We start from the raw sequence: 24,656 nt of genomic DNA on the forward strand, positions 1-24,656 counted from the left end.
ATTCATCTTCATCATAGTTAAATAGCAATCTTGGTGTTTCTAATCACTATTCCCTATGGATACAATACTCCACTCACCTGGGAATTTATTTCTTCGACAAACCTGTGCACTTGCGGGTCACACGCAAGGGGCGTTGTCAAGTTTTTGGCACCGTTGCCGGGGAATAGGAATTTTAGAAACACTTTTTACTTTATTATTTTAGCTATCCATCATCATTTTATTTCACCTTTTCTTATTCTATCATCATTTTGATTTGTTTTTCTTTCTTTGGTGCAACTCCAGGTTATGATCCGAGGGAACCCTTTGATATTGGTTGAAGGAGATCCTGAACTTGAACGAACACTTCATATAAGGGGTAAAGAACTTGTGCAAGAACCATCTATTCGAGCTGAAGTAGAATGTGAAGGGTTAGATAATATGACAGAACAGAATGAGTAGCAAAGGATACTCTCATATTATGCCAAACCCTCAGTTTTGGGCACACAGTCTAGTATTGTGCGGCCACCAATTATGGCTCAGAATTTTGAGCTAAAGCCGGCATTCATCCACATGTTACAGCAGTCCGCACAGTTTAATAGTTTGGCCGATGAGGATCCAAACAGTCACATAGAGAATTCCTTGGAAGTATGCGACATGCTCAAGATCAATGGTGTTACGGATGATGCCATCAAGTTGAGAGCCTTCCCATTTTCCTTGAAGGGGAAAGCAAAGCAATGGGTATATTCATTACCTAGAGCATCGATCACCACATGGGAGGAGATGGTAGAAGCTTTTCTTGCCCAATATTTCCCTTCCGAAAAATCTGCAAAGCTTAGGAATGAAATATCCTCCTTTGTGCAAACGGAATTGGAGTCTCTATTTGAGACATGGGAGAGGTTCAAGGAGCTCTTGCGGAAATGTCCTCAACATGGGTTCCCCAAGTGGATGATTATTCAAACTTTTTACAATGGGTTGAACCCTAGCACAAGGCAGTTACTTGATGCAGCAGCAGGAGGTACCTTAGGTAGCAAGACCCCCGGAGAAGCACGATAATTGATTGAAGAAATGGGTTTGAATAGCTACCAATAGAATGCAAGAGAGAAGAAGAAAGTGGTCGGTCTCCATGAGATTGATGCAGTGACATCGTTGGCGGCCCAAGTGGAGTCATTAAGTAAGAAGTTAGACACTCTAACTTCTCCTAGATTGGCCGCCGTGATGAATTGTAATGGATGTGGAGGAGGTCATGCTCCATCCAATTGTCCGATAGCTATTGGTGGTACATCCTCCATGGAACAAGTTGATTTTGTAGGTAATGCGATGAGGGGCCAAGGAAATCTATATAGAAATACCTACAATCCGAGTTGGAGGAGCCATCCGAACTTTGCTTGGAATAATCAAGGGAAACAAAAAGTCACGGCACCACCGGGTTTCCAACAACAACAAGCCCCGAACATGGAGAATCGAGTTTCAGGCTTGGAGACCCGGATGATCGATCTAGAGAAAGCTTTGACTAGATTTGTTCAATCGTCGGATACAAGATTTCAATCGGTTGAAGCTACACTTTGCAACCACACCACTTCATTGCACAATCTAGAAAATCAAGTGTGTCAAATTGCGAAGTCTCTATCGGAGAGACCTCAAGGGAGTTTACCTAACAACACCAAAACCAATCCTAGAGAACATGTGAAGGCGATCACTTTGAGAAGTGGTCGTGAGGTTGAGGGTAGGCTTCCAAGTGAGAAAACCAATGTTGAAGCACCCGAGGTTGAGTTAGTCACGGTTGACCTTAGGTTTGGGACCGTGTATTTTAGGATCTCCATGACTCATTAAGCATCAGTTAGGAGACATAATAGTTGGTCTTGCACTTAAAACAAAAGTCCTAGGGGGAGCAATGTCCGAGTGCCCCACTTTTTATCGATTGCCTTTCCTCTCGTTTTATCGTGCCTCTCTTTCTTATTTCATTTAGTTCTTTTCACATCAATTTTATTCACACTATCATTGATTCATCTACATCATATTTAAATAGCAATCTTGGTGTTTCTGATCACTATTCTCTGTGGATACGATAGCCCACTCACCAGGGAATTTATTACTTCGACAAACCCATGCACTTGCGGGTCACACGCAAGGGGCGTTGTCAATTTCACTAATAATTTAGGAGATATTACAAATAGGAAGTAAACCTTGGAACATTATCACTATAGTTTTTGAAGAAAACAGGAGATGAGAGCTACATATTGATGAGTCTAAAATAATACAGCATATAATATAATTTTGTACACTCATTAGGAGTGTATTAGAATAATATTATGAAATTCAATGTTAAATATAGTGTATTTTGTATTCTTAGACTTCAGACAATGTTTAAAGATGAGATAGAGCCAAAAGAAGCAATCAAGAGCCAAAATGATGAAGATGAAGTTTTCTCGGCATTTATCAGTGAAGAATAAGCCAGGAAGACTCACTTATGGGAACCTTACCGCCGTGCTTTTGGCCATAAGTCTCTTCCAGAGAACCTTATGGGCATTCTTACACTTGTAAGAATGAGCATAAGGACAATTAGAGGAACTTACTGCCAGGACAGGACTTCCACCTGTAAGTCCTACAGGGTTGTCCAGAGAATTTTATGAGGAGAATATACGCTTGTAAAGGGTGGTCGCTAGGACTGTCTAGAGAAGCTTACAGTCCAGCGCTTATGGTCGTAAGCTAGACCGTAACACCAAATATAAGACCTTACGGATGGGACTTACGGATGTAAATGGTCCCATAAGGCTCATGACATATCTTCTCTAGCTCCTTACGCCCACGTTCTTATGCCCGTAAGTAGCCCGTAAGTGGCTAGGTATAAATATTTCTGAGAAGGGTTTTGAGGGTATATTTTGTTCTATTCAACAGTAAGGCTTGGGGAAAAAGGGGGTGGATCTCCAGGGCTTTAGAGGCAAATCAAGAGGAAGAATTAGCCCACCTAGCTTGGATTATAGAGATTGGAGCTGTTAAGGATTATCATGGCAGCGTTCCTAGAAGGTCCTTGGGCATTCTACAGCAATCACCTCTCGGCGCAATTAACAAGGGAGTTTTCATGTCTTCTTTGTTTCTTGTTGCGTCTTGTTGTTTTGATACTTACTCAGCCTTAATGGAGAGCTAACCTTGTAGATGCTTGGACGTAGATGAACTCTAAGGTTTATTCAATTTTGACATTGGTTGTAGATATTTATTCTTTAATTGTTTCTTTATTGCAATTCATATTATTTAAATCCAATTGAGTGTTTTCAATATCTTGAATAGTATTAAGGTGAAAGCCCTAGTTTTCTTGTATAATGTGCTTTGTGACAAGTAGGAATACTCAGTAGTATAATCAAGCCGCAATTGGAAGGGTTGTGAGTAAGCCTCGCAATGGGGTACTTTGAAGTCAAGAGTTCTCCCTCAATCCTCCCGAGTGAATTAGCAAGTAATTCCATGCTCTTTGCAATCATAGGGAATAGATTTCAGGAGAAATCATATTTCTATTTTGTATGTGATTAGGGATAATTTCTTCACAAGACGGATTGTCTACTTATGAATTCTTATTAATTCACATTGAGATTTCATAGAATGCAATGCGGTTGTGGGGTATCTATATCAGCACTGTACTGAATCAATTACTATTCACCCTTGCAAGAGGAATTCAATATATTTTAGAATTTATCTCTGTTCAAATAGGATTGCTATACTTATACAACCTTTGTCCTGGACTTATAAAACCCCAAAGGTACTCTATGCCTTAGCATCCCATTTCCTCTTTATTCTCAACCGATTTCATTTTCTAATTCTTGCCTTTTATTCTCTTTCTTCTCATTTTTATTTGCACACATGACAACTTTTTGGTTAGAGCTAGTTTTTGGAGTTAGGGTTAGTACTAGTATTATCAATTTACCCTGTGGATCAATGCCCCTATCACATATATGCCCATGTGATTGAAAAATCTTATACTAATCAAGCTTTAAAACATAAATTTTTAAACATACTCAAACTTTTTATTCTCATTAAACTAAAGAATACAAGTTGTCTTTTTAGGATTTTTTTGAGTTACACTTGACACATTCATAAGTTAGGGTCGGTCTCATCATTTAAATCATATCGAGAGATTACTCTCATTATGAAGCTATATACTTGAGGCCTAGTATATTTGATAACAATAGAGTTATATTACTATATAAACATCCATTGATTGATAAAAATGTCACATGAAAAGTCATCTACATGGCCTATATTGCTAGTTACGATCCATTATTGGGATATAAAAAACAAAGCCATTCTAAGAACCAATTTTAAGGTACCAATGACCAAATGGTCTATTGGTAACCAGGTCCTCATTAGAATCCTTCACAAGTTGTGAGAGTTCGAATCATGGGCGAGGACACATTTCTAAAAAGTGTGAGTAGTGGTTGTGTGGGAGTTGTTCTAAGCGCCCATGTGTCGCAAAGCCCCGCTTCCACTTGCTCAGCCAAGGTTTGTGTACACCCCTGCCTTTCTTAGCGGTTTAACAACTCATCTTGGTAAAAAAAAAAGAAAAAAGAAAAAAAAAGGGAACAAATTTTAAGCTCATATTTTTTTTTTTTGGTTGATATACTCAGCTACAAGGACAATATGGCGCCATATTATTAGGTATGATAAGCAAAACCTCAACAATAGATTTATTAGATTTAACCTTAGAGGTTTTCTTTTTCTACTAAGAATGGACTATCTAGGAGCTAAAGAAAACAAAAATTACAAGAAACTCTAAAAAACTTAAATCCTATAAGGGAACATGCATCAATAAGCTATCAAGGTAAATCAAATACTCTAAAAGTAAGGATAACTAGGGTTTGTGTCGACCATGGAACGCAAACCAATTGATAAGTGTATAATTGAACATGATTTTATATTTTTTTATACACTTAATTGGTATGTATAAGGGTATTTTTTGGGGGGATGATGCTAACATAGTGTAAAAATGTGATTTCAAGTGACTGGCAGTGCATAATTAAAGGATGAAGCCAAAAGAAGAAATTGGTAACAAAAAAACAAAGAAGATCGAGCTCTCCCAACATCAACCTCAAAGGGAGCAAGACAAATAGAACACCTTGCGGTTAGATTTACGACCTTAAACATCATCTAGAGTATCTTACGGTCATGTTTATGTCCATAACAAGGAGCATAATTTCCAGACAGATGGGCTTACGGGTCAAACTTATGGCCCTATGCCGGACCACAATGGCCATCTAGAGGAGCTTACAGGGAGTAGAACACATGAGTTCACAAGCGCCATCTTGAGAAGTTTACTATCTAGCACATACAACCATAAGCTAGATCAAAATACCAAGATAGAAGACCTTATAGAGGAGCTTATGATAGTAAGATGCTCTTAAGGCACGCTGACCATTGATCACATGCTTTACGTGTGTATATACGAGTAAGTGCACGTGTCATCAAGTAATTCCTCGTGGGTGAGCACGAGGGTCATATTTCTCAGAGAATGATGAGAGACTCCTATTACTTTCTTTTCACTTAATCAATATCCTGAATGTCTATGGTGTTTCTTAGTTTTACTTCTACAAATTAATTAATTAAATATAATTGAGGATCGTTAAGTGTGATTGGAAGGAGTGGGTGACTGTATGGGAAGTTTCCTAACAATTACTTATGAAATGAATTGAGTTGTAGCAATTATGTTCTAGTGTTGGATCGAGGGAATTCAGATGCCTACTAGTACCAATCTCTTGGCAACTAGGTCTAAAACACTAGGAACTTAAGATGGAATCTCTTCAACCCCACCTCCTATGTTCACCTTAAGATCAAGAACTCTTCTAAAAGGGCTAAATCAAACCCCTAATCCAAAAATCAAGCAATACTTAATCTCTTAGCGCATGCATATTTTTAATAAGGCATGTGTATTCTAATGCATGGGAATCTCTTCCTCACTGCATCAATAAATAATCATTAAACAATCATGTATTGAATCACAATCAACTAGAAAGATTAATTAATTGCCAAAGAAAGTTTACAAGTAAAATTTAAGGTACATGACATACAATTCCCCTAGAATAGGGGTCCTATGGATCTAGAATAAAGATTGAAACAATAAAGATCCATGAGACAAAGAATAAAGAATTCCTAAAACTAACTCCCTCCAATAGATCTCTAATGTTTGTGATAAAGAAGACCCCAAGATCGTCAAGGCAACACTGAATCTCTTTGCTCACCCTCCACTATCAATGCTCATTGAATCCTCCTTGAGAAAATCATGGGAATCCACTGAATGGATGATGAAAATCATCTTCTGCCACATAGGTCTCCAGAAATCTGGCAGCTTCTCCCAAATTCAACAAAAGAATCCCCCTTTCAATGTAAAAGCTAGGGGTATTTATAATCTGTCACGACCTCACCACGCTCGTTGTGAAGTCCGTGGTGAGTAAGTTTTGTTGCTTGGGCCACAAGTTGTGTTCTGGCATGGTCTATCTTAGCGTTGTATGGATTGACCATGGCAGTTATGATTTACAATGCCCTTTGTAAAATCTGTGCTATTTTCAATGGCTCCACACTGGCACGGCTTGGCCATGGCCATGGTCAGGTGTCACTATGGCCATTGTGAGCCGTGATGGTGCTCTGATTTAGCAAGTTGATTAGTTTTGCTTCAAAATGCCTCCATATTCACTTCTTTAGCCCTGAGACAGAATAAAAGCCCATGGTGAACAAAAGAATAAAATTTTATATTAGTTTGGTGCTTAACATGTTAAATCTCATGTTAAATGAAGTATATATGATGTATAAAATACCCATTTCGAATTACTTAACACCCATCATCTCCAGCTCCTTAAGGCATTTTTCTCACACCCGTAAGTAGTCCCGTAATTGGTTAGGTATAAAAGTATTTACTAAGGATTTTTGGGAAATCTTTTTAACGACCAATCAAAGTAATAAAATGGGGAGAGTTTCTCATAGGCTAATCCAATAATCCAGACAAGGGGAGAGGTTCATCCACCATTTAGGGCATCATTGGAGCCATCAAGGAGCATCCTTGGCTAAGTTTGAGGAAGATAAGAGGAGAGTTCATCGACATCCTAAGTCGCCGAAGAGAGAAAATGTGGGTTTTCCAAGTTTCCATTTATTTCTCTTGCACTTATTGGATTATATGAGTGTTCTCCTTTAATGGAGAATTAATTTTTTTGTGTTTGGGCGTAGATGAAACCTAGGGTTTACATTTTGATTGACATTGGTTGTAGACTTTGAATGCTTTTATGTTAATTGATTAATTATAATCTATTGTTGTTAAATTCAATTACGTGTTTCTATTGTAGTGAAAGCCAAGAATTCATGATTGATGTACTTGTGTGATGAATTGAAAGATCCATTTAGTATAGAAAAGCTGCAACTGAAGGGAATCATGAGTCTGCCTAAAAATATGGCACTTTGGAGTTGAAATTTTTCCTCCAGTGATCCTTCCGAGTGAGTTAGCATAGGATTCCATGTGTAATGTAATCGTAGGGAGTAGCTTCATGAAGAGATTTAGATTTTACTTGGTATGGGCTTATGGGCAATATCTTCGAGAGAAGATTTGTCTAAACCTTTGAGTTTGTGCTTTCTCTAAACAGAGTTTGTATAGACAAACTACAATATTGAGGGTGTATAAATAAGCACTAGTAAGAAAATATACCATGTATTAATTTCCTAATGAAAATATTAAGTCTAGGAGACCATTCTAAGCTTCCAAATACTAGGCCAATGATTCTAGTTATCGATTGTATGAGGAACCCTCATTCAAATAGTTGTAAATTTCAGCAACAACAAAAGGTTTTCGAGAAGCAAGAAGCTAAACCCAATAATTCTAAGAGGAATAGTCTACATGAAGTTTAGTTAGCCTATTCCAATCCAAATCTTGATCCAACAAATTCCTAAGACTATTAAACTGCAAATGATTTCCAAGGACAAAATCATCAAAACTCAAAATTTCAATATGCCATTACATATTAATATAAGTTGCTTTCAAAGAGAAGGGAATGTCAAACACCCAATCATCCATATATTAGTAAGATTTGGATTGCTCACATTAATCCAAAGATTTTGGTGGAGACAGTTAACAATTTTACAAATAGAATTGTAAAAGCCTGAAGATTTAGGAAATTTTTTCCATTTCTACTAATTGAAAGACCCATATTTCAAATTAAAAATATGAACCTAGAGTTTATCTTCAACACTTAACTTAGCAAATAAATTTTTAGCCATTAAAACTATTTTAGAAAATCGAAGGTTTCTAAGACCTAGCCCTCCTCAGATTTAGTAAATGTAGTAGTGCTTCAACCAATAGTAGGAAAGCCACTCTAATTAGTACTCTGTCCCCACAAGGACTTCTTAGCAAGCATGTATATCTCATCCAAGATTTTATTAAGAATAGAATAAATAGATAGAAGATGAAGAATAAATATTAAATATACAACTAGAGGAAAACCTATATATATGAATATTAAATAAATCAATAACATCAATTAAATAAGTTATTTTTGGGTCCTGATTTTGTCCAACGTGCTAAATTATTAATTTTGATAAATATATAAAATAATAAATTTTTTAAACTCTTTTAGGACCCAATAAAAATATAAATTAATAATTTATTGTATACATAGAAAAAAATATTATACTGAAATTCATAATATTGTACTTTTTTCAAAATTACTATTTTTAAACTTTACTCTTTTTGTAAAAATATGCATGTAAAGTCATTTGTTTCTTATTTGTCTATGAACTAAATTTAATCTAATCCGTAATATGTTTTGTAGTACATATCATATTTGGTATATTTTTTTCTCATATTAGAACAAGTAATTTTTAAAAGTTTCTATTTCTAGAAAAGCCTCTTTTGAAGAAACATTTAGTAAAACATAACTATCGTCTAGATCTTGATCATCATTAGCGGCATATCCATTACTCCTTGAAGAACCTCTTCGTCTATAAGTAATTCCATCACGGTATCATTTTCAGTAGAGATAGTTCAAAAGCTACTCAACATCTATTGCATGTCTATACAAATTACAAGTAACTTCTTTAGCTCATGGATGCTTTCTTCTTCACCAATTTGCTCAAAAATCATTCTTCTTTTAATCAGATTTTGTAATGTCGAAAACAAATTGCAATAGTTGTCATCATATTAATGTTCCTAACCGTATTGATAAAATTAATAACATCTAACATGTTAATTTTTTTAGGATTTGTTGTTCACACCCAATTTGTATAAAATATAAAAAAACTCCATCTAAATTAATAAATATTCATTTATTGATAAATTATTTAAAATTCATAGCATCTAATATGTTAATGTTATAAGTATTTATTGCTCACACCCAATTGTATAAAATATAAAAACTCCATCTAAATTAATAAATATTTATTTATTGATAAATTATTTAAAATTAATAGCATCTAATATATTAATGTTTTTAGGATTTGTTGCTCACACTAAATTGTACAAAATATTAAAAACTCCAACTAAATTAATAAATATTCAATTATTGATAAATTATTTAAAATTAATAGCATCTAATATGTTAATGTTTTTAGAATTTGTTGCTCACACCAAATTGTAAAAAATATAAAAACTCCCTGATGATTTATAGATATTCATTAATCAATAAATTAATAAATTATTTATTTATTGATAAATAAATAAACTCTATAAAATAATAATTCTTTTCCATCCCAAGAGTATTATTTCCTGGAGGTTTTACTGTATTGATCAGAACTACACGAGAAAGAATGAAGATGTTAGAATGGTTCTAAGAGATAATGGATGAAGCTAGCCTATCCATTAAATAGTGACACTATGTAGGAGTTGGTTGTTGGGAGATATTTGAACCACAACATAGTTAAAGTGGAAGCTATGTAGTTTTAGTCCAAGAATGTTTCCAAAGGCCACAATAATTTTCCTAGTTCACTAGATAGGATAGTAAATAGTGTATTTAGATATATTAGAGTTTTAACAGCTAAATTCCTAAAAATATTACGACACAACAAACAATCCTTAGTAGTAGCACAAGTGGCTTTGGTGAAAATAAGAAAATCATGTACAAATATTAATTACTTGATTAAAATTTCTATTTGGCTTGTCATTAAAGACCGAGAGCCCGAGAGCCCGAGATCATCTTCAATCTAAGCACATAGTTAAGAATGGCTGAGAGATTTTGAGTAACAAGAATAAAAAGAAAAGGGGAAATAAGATCCCCTTGTTTAATACCACTACTACTAGAAATCCAACAGCTTGGTTGACCATTAATTAAAAAATGAAGAACTTGTAGATGAAAAAAATAAGTTTACACACAAGAAATCCCTAAGAGTAGCAAGAATAGCTTTCTACTCTAAGACATCATAATCTTTTTCAATGTCAACTTTAACGATCATCCAAGCGCAACGCTAGTGTCATTTTCAATTGAGTACGCAACCTCTTAAGCGTAATAATATTATCAAAGGTTGCACGATTCTAGAGAAAACTATTTTGCCCAAGAGCAACTAATATATAATCACATTTTTAAGGCAATTGACCATGATTTTATTGATGATTTATAACAAACTTTACAAAGGGGAATAGGCCAAAAATCAAACACAAATATATTGGAATCTAATCAAGGGATAAGAGCAACATAAGTATTCCCACAATATTTAGGCATTCTATAAGTAAGAAAAAGTGGGAGATGGCTTTTAAAAGACAACCATGCACTTTGTTCCAATAAAACAAATAAAAATCAACTTTGAGACCATCTAGAGCTGGACTCCTACATCTAGGCATAGACCCAAGTGTAGCAAAAAATAGTCATATGTTTGATCAAAGATTTTTTTATCATCACAATATAGAATATCAAAATCATTCACAGATAGAATGCGACATACGATATAGAGAGTTAGAAGAAGAAGTCCAAAGCTTAGAGTAGAAATCCAAGAAACAAACTTTGATCTCGTTTTGATTATAAAATGCATTGCCCAAATTATTAGTGATACCACAAATCCTATTACTATGCTTGCAAATATGATAAAATTATTTTAAAAAAAAACCTAGTACTTAAATTACCCATGTTAACCCACATAAACCAACATCTTTGGCTCCCAAAATGGAATTTTGTAGAAGAATGCACTATGACGATTGTCTAAGGATCTAAGCAAATAAGAGTTCCAAGTATAAGAATCAAAAGAAACTTTTACTGCTTCAAAGTTATTAATTTCCGACTTAGTTCTCTCGATCTCAACATCCAATTAACACAACTCAGAGGTCTTCCATTAGATAAGATTATTCTTAGTATAGGAAATCATATGAGAGAGGACATACATAGTGTTAGAGAAATATTATATAAATAAAATCAAGTGCATGCAGAAGCAAGGAAATTTTGTGACCAACTAGACGATTTAATGAACACCTTAATTTAATTAATTTAATTCAATATAGATATCGAATATTACCTTTGATGTGCCAAATTTGTTCCTTAAATCATCCAAGATCTTTTAGCATTGAACAAAGGTCCCACGTCTCTAGATCACACACCGAAATTTAGAAACAATATCCTCTTCTTCTCCAAAATAGTAGCTGGGGTGAGAATGAGAGAGAAATCGAGGAATTAATCTCATAAGTGTATATAATTGTTTATCTAAAGTTAGAGAGAAGTCATATTGATATGAACGTCATAAAACATGATAAACGTTATCCTATTATAAAAGTCTTGATGCGAAAATGAGTCATAAAAGCAACTAAAAACAACTTTTGTCTTCAAGCTTTTTGTTTTTGATTAATTATTCAACTCCATCGAACTTTTAATCAAAAATTTAAACTTAAGAAAATCTTAGACCAATTTATTAAGTGAAATTATAAATTGGTCTAGGGTTTTGTCACAATGATCTTAGTAACCTTTACAGCTTCTCAGTTAGTTAAATTCTCATGAAGTATAATTTAAATTGATAATTTTATCCCTACACTCAAAATGAGACTGATTTTCAATCCCTTTAAGCGTGACTTTCTAGGTTATCCCGATTAATTATGAAAGGATACCAAAGAACATGGGTGAAATCTAGCTAGCCCCGTGGCCCATGTCATAACCCAATTAAAAATGAATGAATAGATCGTTATGAACCTTTCTGATTATGAATATCATATGTGTGTAAACCCTTCATTCTTGTATCCCAACCCAGTGAGAGCTATGGTGATAGTCAAGCTCACTAAACTCAATCATATGCAAATGACAATAGTAGAGTAAGATTACCAAACTACCCTTCGGGTCTTATATGATTAATTTAACTGTGTTGGCCAAGGTCTTCTAATCTCACTTACTCATGATTTCATAGGATATTAACTCATTTACTTTTGAGAATCAAGTTATGAAGAGGGGGAAAATCTCCTTGATAATCAAGTTAATATTTTTCAAACCAAAATACTTTCCTTTTGAACCAATACTAATAACAACAATTAAAGGCATGGGAGCATAATTAGAGCTAGTTCTAGCAAGATGATCATTAAAATAAGAATCATACTTGGAATCCAAGTGAAAAGATATCTTAGTAGCGACCACTGGACTTACCTTTCTAATATCACGAAGACCACAAAGTAATGATACCTCTAGACATACCAAGGGTCATAATAGCCATTCATTTATAGTTCTTATGAAAGTTAAAGTAGAAATGGTGAGCCCTAGCCTCCTTAGCCCTAGTTTCTATCAAGCACACTATTTATGGCTTCATCATAGCAATGGAATTTTCAACATGATCTATCATATTAGAACTGGATGAACCTTTACAATTCCAGCATAAAATTTTTGTTCAATCCATGATATGAAAAGAGATGAAAAGGAAAAAATCATATCTAAAAAAAAGAACAAATAGGGTTTGTACAACAACTCTTTTTGGGGCATGAACCATATTTGTCAAAGTCTCTACAGGCAATAGCCTCTAATTTTATGTCCTTTTGATATTGAATAAGAGACATCTCATGATCAAGATTGGCATCCTTCTCAAGATCATCATATTCCTCGTATTTCATTGAGTTTTCACCCTCAACCATTGGACGTATAGCACCCATCACCTTGTCCACCAACATCATGTCTAGTAGACTCAATGGTAAGGTAGGACCCTATGAGATATGACTAGGAGAAATGGTGGAAATTAAAAGAGGAACAAAAACAGTTACATTGTCGCTAGAAACACTTTGCTTAGCATTCATTAGGGCTCCCACATCTTGCAAGGAGATGAGAGATAAGTGATATGAGTTCCAGGCTCTAAAGAAGTCATCCCATCACTACAATTTAGCAAATGAAGAACGTGCCCACCTGACATAGGGAGTGGAGAAGGTACACTACTGCGAACCATTTATTAGCCTTAGGGTGTCCAAAGGCTACCAAACCCTCATCCAAAATCAATCCCACATCATTAAGATTATGCACTGAAAATAGTGTGGTCATTTTACAATGCCACCACCCCTGACAATGCCACCTCCATATCAACCACAACACCCATGGTTGCCTTGTGAAGTCTCAACAAATTTTGATCAAGGTATGTGGATCTAACCTAGGAGCCATGTGTTGCAATCTTGGCCTTCATCTCTGCTTCAACTGAAAAAAAAAAAGCTACATAATTTCAACCCCCACCAAAGATGGATAACTAGCCATGGATCGTACTTACTCTCTTTCTCTAGGCTAATATCCTAAGTTGAAATCTGAGGTTGTGAATTCATTAAAGCGGTCTTACCATCCAATTCCTTTTCACCCTCATCAATCAACATTGTTTACTTCACCAGTACCTACAATTACACCCTCGGCGAAGCAGATACCTTACTAGTAGAACCAATGTGCCAATTGCTAGTTAGAAAATAGCAAGTTGCCTCATCGTGTACAACATCTCCACACTTGTAGTAAAAATTGGCAATTTCTTATATAAGACCATAACAAAAATTTGATCATGTTCATTACATACCATAAACCTCCACTTCAATGGTAAGAAAGATAATTCTCAAAGAAAATCCTCACAATTTATACCCGTGATAAATTCAAGGTATGATCATCTATCTTAATTAGCCTTTGAATTATGCTGCAATAGTTTTAAGAAGCTCACTTTTCCAAAACTCCATAGGAAAACGGTGTAGCTGAAGCCATACAATAATAGTGGGAAGTCATTGGAAGCCAAGTTAAAAAATTTTACTCCAAACCCATACCATTTACTATCCAAGGACCCTCTAAGAGAAATTTGGCCTACATCTTAAATAACTCAAAGTGGATGTAGTAGAATAGATTAGGGAGATCAACCATTGTGAAAGATCTAAAATATTTCTAGATCTCAACTAGATCTATTCTTACCTGATCAAGAGACATTGCCTTACAATGGAACTTTCCATAATACATAGATGATTGTATTCTATCAAAATCATGCATAGAGCTTTTCAACCTTTTAAAATGCTCATTTTGGTTCAGAGGGTGCTAAAGACTCCATGGAGGCCTCCTTACTACTTAAATAAATAATTTTAGCCTTCGACCTCCCCGTGCCAACATTAGCTATCGCTTTTGGGAGCGAAAAACACTGCTTTTTCCACCCCTCCCCCAACACACAATCACCATTGTAACAAGGGGGAAGAATCATGAAGAGACAATAGGATTTGAGAAATTAGTGTTGGTTAGAGTAACCATGAGATGACTAGCCATAGATCTCACTCACTCTTTTTCTCTAGGCTAATATCCTAAGTTGAAATCTGAGTTAGTGAACTCATCGTAGCGATCTAACCATCCAATTCCTATCCACCTTCATTAGGCAATAATGTTTGCTCCGCCGGCACCTGTAATTGCATGTCGAGCGTATAAAATACCTGGCTAACAGCACCAATGTGCTGATTACTAGTCAGAAATGATCAAGTTGCATCATTGTGTACAACACATCCATACTTATAGCAAATATTGGCAATTTCTTATGTAAGACCATAACTAAAATTTGATTATGTTCATTACCTACTAAAAACACCTTACTTCAATAGTACGAAAGATAATTCTCAAACTAGATCCTCACAATTTATGTCCATGATAAATTCATGATATGATTGTCTGTCTCAATTAGCCTATGAACTATACATCAATAGTTTCAAGCAACTTACTTTTCTAGAACTCAATAGGGAGATGGTGTAGTTAAAGCCAAACAATAGTAGTGGTAAGCTATTGGAAACCAGGTTGAATTTTTTCATTACAAGTTCATACCATTTACTATCCAAGGACCTTCTAAGAGCAATTTGGCCTACATCTTAAATAACTCATAGCGGATATAGTAGAATTGATTGGGGAAATTAGCTATTGTGAAAGATCTAAGACCTTTCCAGATCTTAGCCAGAGATATTCTTACCTAATCAAGAGGCGAAGCCTTACACAAGAACTTTCCATACAAAAATATACAAATGCATTCTATCAAAGTCATGCATAAAGCATTTCAATGTTTCAAAATGCTCATTTTGGTTAAGAGGAGGTAGATACACTAAGTAGGCCTCCTTTCTAATGGAACCGACAATCTTAGCCTAAGACCTCACTGAGTTGCTGCTTTGGGAGCCCCATAAACCGCCTTTCCACCTCAGTTACCATTGCAAGTAAGGGAAGAATCACTAAGGGACAATAGGAGGATTAGAGGAATCGGTGTTGGTTAGAGTAACCATATGGTTTCTTTGTGTTTTTGGTGATAGAGGTGTTCATTGGACATGGTTCCTCTCTATTAAATAAAAGGCATTGTATATTAATAAAGATGAGAACAAGAAAATTAATTATTACATATTTTAATGTATATTGTTTCTGACGAGATAAAACATATATACATAACTTTAGCTTGGTGAGTAACATCTTGGTAGGCTAAATTTTTTAGTAGGTCACTAATCTTTGGCTCATTTTCACTTTGATCACCGAACTTCAATTTGTATCAATTTGATCAATCAACTTTAATTTGATTTCACTGGGTAATAAATCAAGGATTTCAACCCCTAATTGGTTACATGGTTGTCTGAAAATCTGAGTTAATTCTCCCCATAACACATTATTAAGTCTATTGGAGGTGTCCATGTCAACGAAAAAGAGCTACATCATTCATTTGGCAGCCGAAATCCCTTGATTTACTACCCAATGAAATTAAATTAAAGTCGAGTGATCAAATTGATATAAATTGAAGTTCTGTGATCAAAGTAAAAATGAGCCAAAGTTTAGTGACTTACTAAAATTTTTACCCCATCTTGGTAGTATATGATATTATTCTTTGTTGGCAAACTTCTATAAACCATGCATTTCGGAAATTTTCATTTTCACCTGAGTTAGATTTTCTTAAAATTTTTTATTGAATTTAATTTTTGCACATAGACATTCAATCTTGTTTAGTTTTTAACTTCCAATCAATATATTAAAAAAATAACTTTTAGACTCGGGTTGTGTTTTGGATGCATGGGTTGATACCCAAGGAATGGGGATCAATCCTTCTGGTATGTGCATGCCCATGTTTGGGCATGCACCAAAAGGCATGGGAACGGATTGAAGGGGGGAGTGTATGCCCCTCAAACCCTTCATTCTCATCCTCTCATTTTAGGGGGATTGAGCATGCCTTGATGAGATATTTACATTTATACAAGTTGATTTTTAATTTTTTTAAATAATGTTTTTGATGAGAATTAAAAAAACCCATTGTGATTTATATTTATTTTTAAAATATTAGATTTATTAAAATTTTAGTGATTTAAAAATAATTAATTTTGGGCATTTGTTTATCTTAAATAAAAATAATTAAATTATATTTGTCAATTAAAATATATAAATTTAAAATTTTATTTAGAAAATGAATACATCAATAATTTAGTTAAAAAATTTTATAGAAATTGGAGCCATTTAATAATTATTTCTTTTACAATTAAGATATATTATTTAATTAAATTATTAGAAGATACAAAAGTAATTTTACTAAAATTCCTCCCTGTACTCTCTTATTCCTATCCACATTCCCTCCAACCAAACATTACTTTTGCTCTCATCCTGTTCCTTTTTTCTATTCCCATCTCCATCCCCATCTTCATATTCTCTTTTCCTCGAACCAAACAGACCCTTAAGTTAAGGTTTACGGTGAGGACAATGGAAATCAAGTTAGTGTATTTCTTGAGAATAAAGAGGGTTGCTACTTTGGAATATGCTATGAGATACTAGGATGTGTTGGGGAACATTGAACAGCATGCCATTCTTGATTATGCTTGAAATTGGAATTCTACCTGAAATAATTAGGTTTTAAATTAGTCTATAATTGCAATGCCTTTTGGTCCAGATAGAAGTAAATAGAATAATTTTGTTAAATTATGTTCAAGTTTGATTATCATTCAATGTTTACTGTTGGTCTGATTTTTTTAACTTTTATGAACTATTAAATCAATTTATTACCTTGTTTTACATTTTAATAATTTAATTTTAATAGCAAATCGGACTCGCTGAATTTCTTAACTTAGGACTCTATTATTAATTTTTCTCAGTTATAAAATAAATAAAAATCAACTTTGTGGTGGTAGAATACTAAGGATGGTTTTGGATATGGTCTTATTTGATTGACAATGAATTGAAATAATCCAATGTTACATTTTTGCAAACCAAATTGCTTGTATCATTAGTGTATGATGACTCATTAACAAAAGTTAGATAATGAAATAAAAAAATTAATAGTCAAATATAGTAACAAATATTGGAACCAAATCATTTAAAATAAAGACCAAAGGATTGGTTCGAGATCTTATTTAAAATATATCTCCTCCAACTAAATGGATGTTTTTTTCTTTTTTTCCATATTTAATGTTTTTGCCCACAAACTCATTGTAGTCAACTACTCAATTAGTTATATTCTTATTGAACATAATAATCATATGCAAATACCTAATCCTAAAATTTTACATTAAACTTTTTAAAAAAAAAGTTTTGTCCTCTTGGTTTATGTAGAAATAAGTAGGATAATGTTATTAAATAAAGTTCATATCTAATCATTATTGACATTATGGAGTATTAATTCAGTTTTTTATCATTAACCATTAAAACATAAAATTGATATGACTTTTTAATGTCGATCTCTGTTAATGGTTCTCCTCTATATTTAATTAATTATTTAAAAAAAATTATGGAGGTAGGAAAAATTTTGGATTATTCTATTGTGCTCATGTTGTTATGACAAAAACTGCAAAAGTGAATTTAATTGGAAATGGTCTTCTATAAATTGACTAAAAATAATCTGAAATTATCCTATGTCACACTCTACAGCACAAAGTTGATTGCTTGTATCATTAATACATATGTCTTTTCATTACGCATGTCCATCTATCAATTACTATTTAAATAGAGCATAAAATAGTTGAACCAATCAAACAAATTTATACATTTTATATTGCAATGAAATCATAAGAAAAGAAGGATATTTTAATATTAACTTAGAAATTTTAAAAAAAATTGCATATTAAATAAGGTTGCAGCATTGTCACAGTAAGAAGGCAACAAGATTTTCAATCTCATTTTGTAGTCATTATCCAAAACAAAATATTATTGGAAGAACTAATTGTTAATTATAAAATATAAAAAATGAGAAAACAGATATTTTTATGAAAAATATTAAATTTAGTTTTACCCGGATTTTATGAAGGCTTTTTATTTTTTATTTTTTGGTCTGAATAATTAAAAAAAATTCAGGAATTATTTAATTAAAAAGATAAATCAAGGCACATAAAAAAGGCACTGTTTTTTAGGAGGCCATGCCCAGCCACATTTCAAACGGTTGGTAAATCCACGTGGCATACTGTGGTAGGTGAAATCCAACCATCACTCGCCACGTGATCACTAAATCAAGCCACCACTTAGTTGCCCATCAACCATGCTGTTACGACCATCCAACGGTCAAGATTCATCACCCCCACACTACTTATCCATAACGTGCCGTCCAATGACGCGCAACGAAGCTCACCTACAACCGATGACATCATACCAGGTCATTCTCCACCGAACCGGTTCGGATTCGGGCGTGTGGTAGGTGGACGGTTCAAGTCCGGTCCAACCAAACCGGTTCAGACCAAGTCCGGTCTAACTTAACTATATCTTTTTTTCCCATATTATTTTATGCATTGTTACATTTCCCACCTATTTTTATCAATACTTAATGCAAAAAAACCACCTTTCATAAGTGAAATGACGATAATAACCTCATCATTATATATATATTAAGTTATTAACCTAGAACATTAAGCGCATTAAACTGAAGAATTGAGTGTTAGGTAAGAGGAGGGAGTTGGTCTAATATGGGCCATATTGCAAGGAGTCAAACTCCAAACCCATCTCACCAACCCCCACCAAAACTCCCTCCCCATGCCCACCCTAAACAAACCCACTAATTCCTCCCATATCCCCATTCTCCCCACCAGTATATCTACTTTCCCTCCTCCCACTTCTTCTCTTCAGGGAAGTGAACCACAACATCAGTAACCTCTCTTCTCTTCCCTTCTCTTCTCTTCACTTTTTTCAGCCAAAAAAATTTCTTAAAAAAAAAATGGGTTCTTGTGGAGAAGACAAGGAAATCATATACCAATCAAAGTTGCCGGACATCTACATTCCAAACCATCTTCCACTCCACACATACTGCTTTGAAAACCTCTCTCAGTTCTCCTCCCGGCCATGCATAATCGATGGAGCCACTCACGAAATCTACACCTACGCCGACGTCGACCTAATCTCCCGCAGGGTCGCCGTTGGCCTTAACAACCTCGGCATCTCCCAAGGCCATGTCATAATGCTCCTCCTCCAAAACACCCCCGAGTTCGCCTTCGCCTTCCTCGCCGCCTCCCATCTTGGCGCCATCTCCACCACAGCCAACCCTTTCTACACCCCCGCCGAGATCCTCAAACAAGCCCTCGCCTCCACCTCACGTCTCATCATCACCGAGTCATGCTACGTCCCCAAACTCCAACCACTCCTCGCTGATCACGACATCAAGGTTGTCGTCATCGACGACTCCGTCCCTGACGGTTGCATCCCATTCTCCACCCTCATGTCTTCTGACGAAAACCAGTTACCAGAAGTCACTATAGATTCCAACGACGTTGTCGCCTTGCCGTACTCCTCCGGCACCACCGGGTTACCCAAAGGTGTCATGCTCACACATAAAGGACTCATCACTAGCGTCGCACAACAAGTGGACGGAGATAACCCTAATCTCTATTTCCACAGTGAAGATGTTATCCTTTGTGTTCTACCATTGTTTCACATATACTCTCTCAACTCTGTGCTTCTCTGTGGATTGAGAGCTGGTGCTGCCATTCTTATAATGAAGAAGTTTGATATTATAAAGTTGATGGAGCTGGTGCAGAACTATAAGGTGACTATCGCGCCGTTTGTGCCACCCATCGTAGTTGAGATTGCCAAAAGCCCGGTCGTCGACGACTATGATTTGTCTTCTATTAGAACCGTCATGTCCGGCGCTGCTCCGATGGGTAAAGAGCTTCAGGATACTCTCAGGGCCAAGATACCAAATGCCAAGTTAGGGCCAGGTTATTATTATTATTATTATTATTATTATTATTATTATTAATTAACTAATTGATTAATTTTGATTGTTGTATTAGTTGGTTAATTAGAGTTGATACAAATGTAGGGTTATGGGATGACTGAAGCTGGCCCAGTACTATCTATGTGCTTGGCTTTTGCGAAGGAACCGTTTGAGATAAAATCAGGATCTTGTGGAACTGTTGTTAGGAATGCCGAGATGAAAATTGTTGATCCCGAGACTGGCTTATCTTTTGCCACGTAATCAGCCGGGAGAGATTTGCATTAGAGGTGATCAAATCATGAAAGGTATACTTTTCTTTTCACTCATTTATTACATACTATTTTTTCTTTATTGATGCATTATGTTGTGGACAAAATTTTTTATTATTTTAAAAATACTCTTAAAAAATAATTATATTTTACACATGTTATGGTACATCTTTTTTTGGCGTCTCATCATCTATGATCTCTGTTCTATGACTTTATTTTGGTTATTTCTGAATTCACATATAATACACATGTATACAATATAACTGTCATGATACCAGTTGAATAGTTTCATAAAAATATTCAGAGTTCAAAAATAAGGCATAATAAGTGAATTGATCTTTCTACTTTCTCTCCTCTTTTGATCTCTCTACTGAAAAATACGTCTCACTAATTCCTCTACTCTTAAAAATGACTCAAATTAGTCATTCTATTCTTAATCTCTTCCTGTTTAGTCCCTCTATTTTTGAAAATACAACCATTAATTGGCTCATTTTAGAGTAGAAGTGATTAAGTAGAACCATTTTTAAGAGTAGAGGAATTAGATGCAGAGTTTCGAAAGAGTGAAAAAGCGGTGAAAAGTAGAGGACCATTGTGATTATACCCTAAATATAAACATATCTCGTAAACTGTTTCATAATCCATTAGCATTGGCTACATTGAGAAAAATTGATATTGTAGAAAAATTTAAATTCTACTAGACACAATGATAACAATCGGGTCCCCGATTTGTGGGTGTGGGCTTAAGCTCAAATCTCGACTCGTCAGATGAGAGAGTAAGGGCAGGATGATCAATTATCGATCCATGCGTGAGCTCTTGACTCAGTAGTGTGCTTATTGTATTTGTCAAAAATAAATAATAATAATAAAATAAACATATTTTTACTTTATTATTTTAAATTTAAATTAAATATTTTATAAAATAATTATTAATTTATTAAATTTAATCTAATTTATATTTGTTTCATATATATATATATTAACTTAGTAATCTCATAACGACAATACATGTATGTAATCACCCGTTGAATTATTATTATTATTATTATTATTTTCTTTTTTTCTTTTTTATTTTTTTTTGCTTGAGTGTGAATAAAGGGAAATGATCTAATTAAGTTAGGTAGGATAAACATAAGATTAGAATCTAGCCACCATCGCTTGACATTTAATTATGGAACAAGAAAGTGATGGTCTTATGGTAGTTGCACCGAACGAGCTTGCATGAAATGTCTTTGAACAGCTAGCCTTCCAAACTAATTCAAAAGTTTAAGGCCCTGCCCCAATTGTCTACACCAACCCATCAAAACTGGAATGACCTCATGCCTTTAGGTCAAAATTGGAGACCATTTCATCAACGTACCAAACGTGTTAAGAACTTATATAAATATGTTCTGTGGTTTGTACTAAGTCAAAGGTAAAATGTGAGGGAAGGAAGTCTTAAGTTTGATGTGACTTGCTGTAGTTGATTAGAAGGTTTTGCCTTTTTCAAGCTCACTTTGGGCAAAGGTTGGCTGTGTCTGGAAGAGGCCATAGAAAATAAATATATCTAATATTTCGCTATAAAATTTTAAATAATATATAAAGAAATTCAAATTTGAAATGGTCTCTCCTAGATTTTATAACTAAAATTTCCTTTCCTTCTCCACCACTATGTTCTTTTTTCAATTTAATAAGACTTATTGAAAAAGGAAAGAAAAAAACAATTAGAGATGTTGATATTTTAAATCACATAAATTAAATAAGATCGCCAATGAGCATAATTAATTTTGACTTTGATGAGTTGGCATAACAGTTAGTCTTTGCAAAATATTTTATTTTTGACAAAATAAAAATTAAGTGAATTCCATTACTATTTTTTTTTAAAAAAAAGTTAAGACATGAATCATAAAACTAAAATTAAAGAAAATCTCTATATAAAAAAAAACCTTATCTTGCATAAAGCACACAATTTAATTGATCATGATAAAGATCGCATGCACAAGTCCACTAGTTCATGCAACCATCATGACTTTGGTTTCACTTTTTTAAGGTGCTAGACTTGGTGGAGTGGAGCTAACTCCCAACCTTCTGCCACCCACTCCATGCTTACAAAAAAGAATAATACCATTTATTCATGAAGAGTGCCCATTAAATATTCCCACTCCCCCTCACACCAAGAGGACTTATCTCTACTTGAATTATTCCCCGCCCTTTTTTTTTTTGGTGTTAACATTTAGTTGATTTTAATTAATAAGCTATTTCATTTTGTGTAAGTAAGTATAAATGAAGTTTATTTTACATATGACTAGTAAATGAAAAATATAATTGAAGTCGTAGATCAATATTTTAAATTTCCAATTATATTTGTCCATTTCCAATCTCGCAAAATTCATTCAAGGTGATAATAAAGTCTAAAAGATGACTATATTAACAAAAGAATAGGCAACATCTCACTTGGTGACTAGATTTTCTTTTATAGCTATCTTCCTCAAATATTCTATTGTATCAACTAGATCATTAGCAAACCTAACAACTCAATTTTTACCAAATGATTTAAAATTTATAATAAAAACTCTTAATCTAACTCTAATGCTTAAATTCTATGCCAGGCTATCTAAATGATCCTAAAGCAACAGATAATACCATAGACAAGGAAGGCTGGTTGCACACCGGAGACATTGGTTATGTCGATGATGATGATGAGATTTTCATTGTGGACCGTCTCAAGGAGCTCATCAAATACAAAGGTTTTCAGGTCGCGCCTGCTGAGCTCGAGGCTATGCTTATCACTTATCCAGAAATTGCCGACGCTGCAGTTGTCCCGTAAGTAAATATGGATTTAAATATATAAGCTAACGGAAACTTATTATTTTAGAATAAAATTTGAAATAATTTAATGTAATCCAGAATGAAAGATGAACTTGCTGGGGAGGTGCCAGTGGCTTTTGTGGTCAGATCAGAAGGGTCAGAAATCACTGAGGACCAAATCAAGCAATATATCTCCAAACAGGTGCAACCTTTTTATCTTTTCATTGCTTCTTAATCAATTCCCATTGATATTCAAACACTACCATTCTGACTTAAATACAATGTAGGACACATATATATTTTTGCATTAATCTCTAACAATTTCATATGTGTGCAAACTGATAATTGGAACTATGCTACATCAGGTGGTTTTCTACAAGAGGATACACAAGGTGTTCTTCTCAGAGGCCATACCAAAGGCACCATCTGGAAAAGATCCTTAGGAAGGACTTGAGAGCAAAGTTGGCAGCTGGAATTCCTAATGGAAAAGTAAGGATGATGTCTCTTTCTATCTTTTGGTTGTCCTTTTTCATGCAAAATGAAGTGCGACCTAAATATAAATCAACTAGCCGCTCATGCAAAAAGAATTAATTTGGTTTATTGTTCCTAAATGGGTTCAACTGAAGATGACTTTGGTGTTTGTATGCTGGGGAGAGTATCTGATCTTCACTCAGCCAAGAACTTCTCATATTCTATTTGTTTACGAGTTTTCTACGTAATGTAAAATGTAAAAGACATTGTGTGAGTGAAATCTCAGATGTAATATTCTTTTTTATGTATTTTATATGCATAATCATAAATATTAAATGCATCATTATTAAGTATGTTGTTTTCTGGGCCAATATTATTGGAAATGCAACGACCTGGATAATTTGTTTCTTTCAAATATTTAATTGTTTTTCTACTCTGAAATAATAAAAGTCAGCCAGCATTTATTTGTCACATGACCGACTGCAAACCAACAAAAATATCGCACTACACCAAAAGAAGGTTTTAGAGGCGGTTTTTCAAGCCCTATGAGGCGGTTTAAACCGCTCTCTATAGCTATAGTATTCTTTTTTACCCGCCTCTAAGCACATCGTG

At 34.4% G+C, this 24,656-nt stretch overlaps 1 protein-coding gene and 1 non-coding gene across 2 annotated transcripts; one reads left to right on the forward strand and one right to left on the reverse strand.

Moving 5' to 3' along the window:
• Positions 1 to 807: 807 nt before the first annotated feature.
• Positions 808 to 914, reverse strand: LOC120279887. Its single transcript, XR_005542188.1, has one exon. It is a non-coding gene; the product is annotated as a small nucleolar RNA R71 (small nucleolar RNA).
• An 18,501-nt stretch (positions 915 to 19,415) lies between these two features.
• On the forward strand, positions 19,416 to 24,292 carry LOC120278502 (4-coumarate--CoA ligase 2-like). Its single transcript, XM_039285286.1, is given in 8 exon segments — positions 19,416 to 20,518; positions 20,624 to 20,763; positions 20,765 to 20,825; positions 23,375 to 23,588; positions 23,673 to 23,775; positions 23,939 to 24,004; positions 24,006 to 24,062; positions 24,200 to 24,292. Coding segments are annotated over 8 exon segments (1,728 nt in total). The 5' UTR covers positions 19,416 to 19,524.
• Positions 24,293 to 24,656: the final 364 nt, after the last annotated feature.

This window comes from Dioscorea cayenensis, chromosome 16, assembly GCF_009730915.1.
Source record: "Dioscorea cayenensis subsp. rotundata cultivar TDr96_F1 chromosome 16, TDr96_F1_v2_PseudoChromosome.rev07_lg8_w22 25.fasta, whole genome shotgun sequence".
In the NCBI taxonomy this organism is placed as follows: Eukaryota; Viridiplantae; Streptophyta; class Magnoliopsida; order Dioscoreales; family Dioscoreaceae; genus Dioscorea; species Dioscorea cayenensis.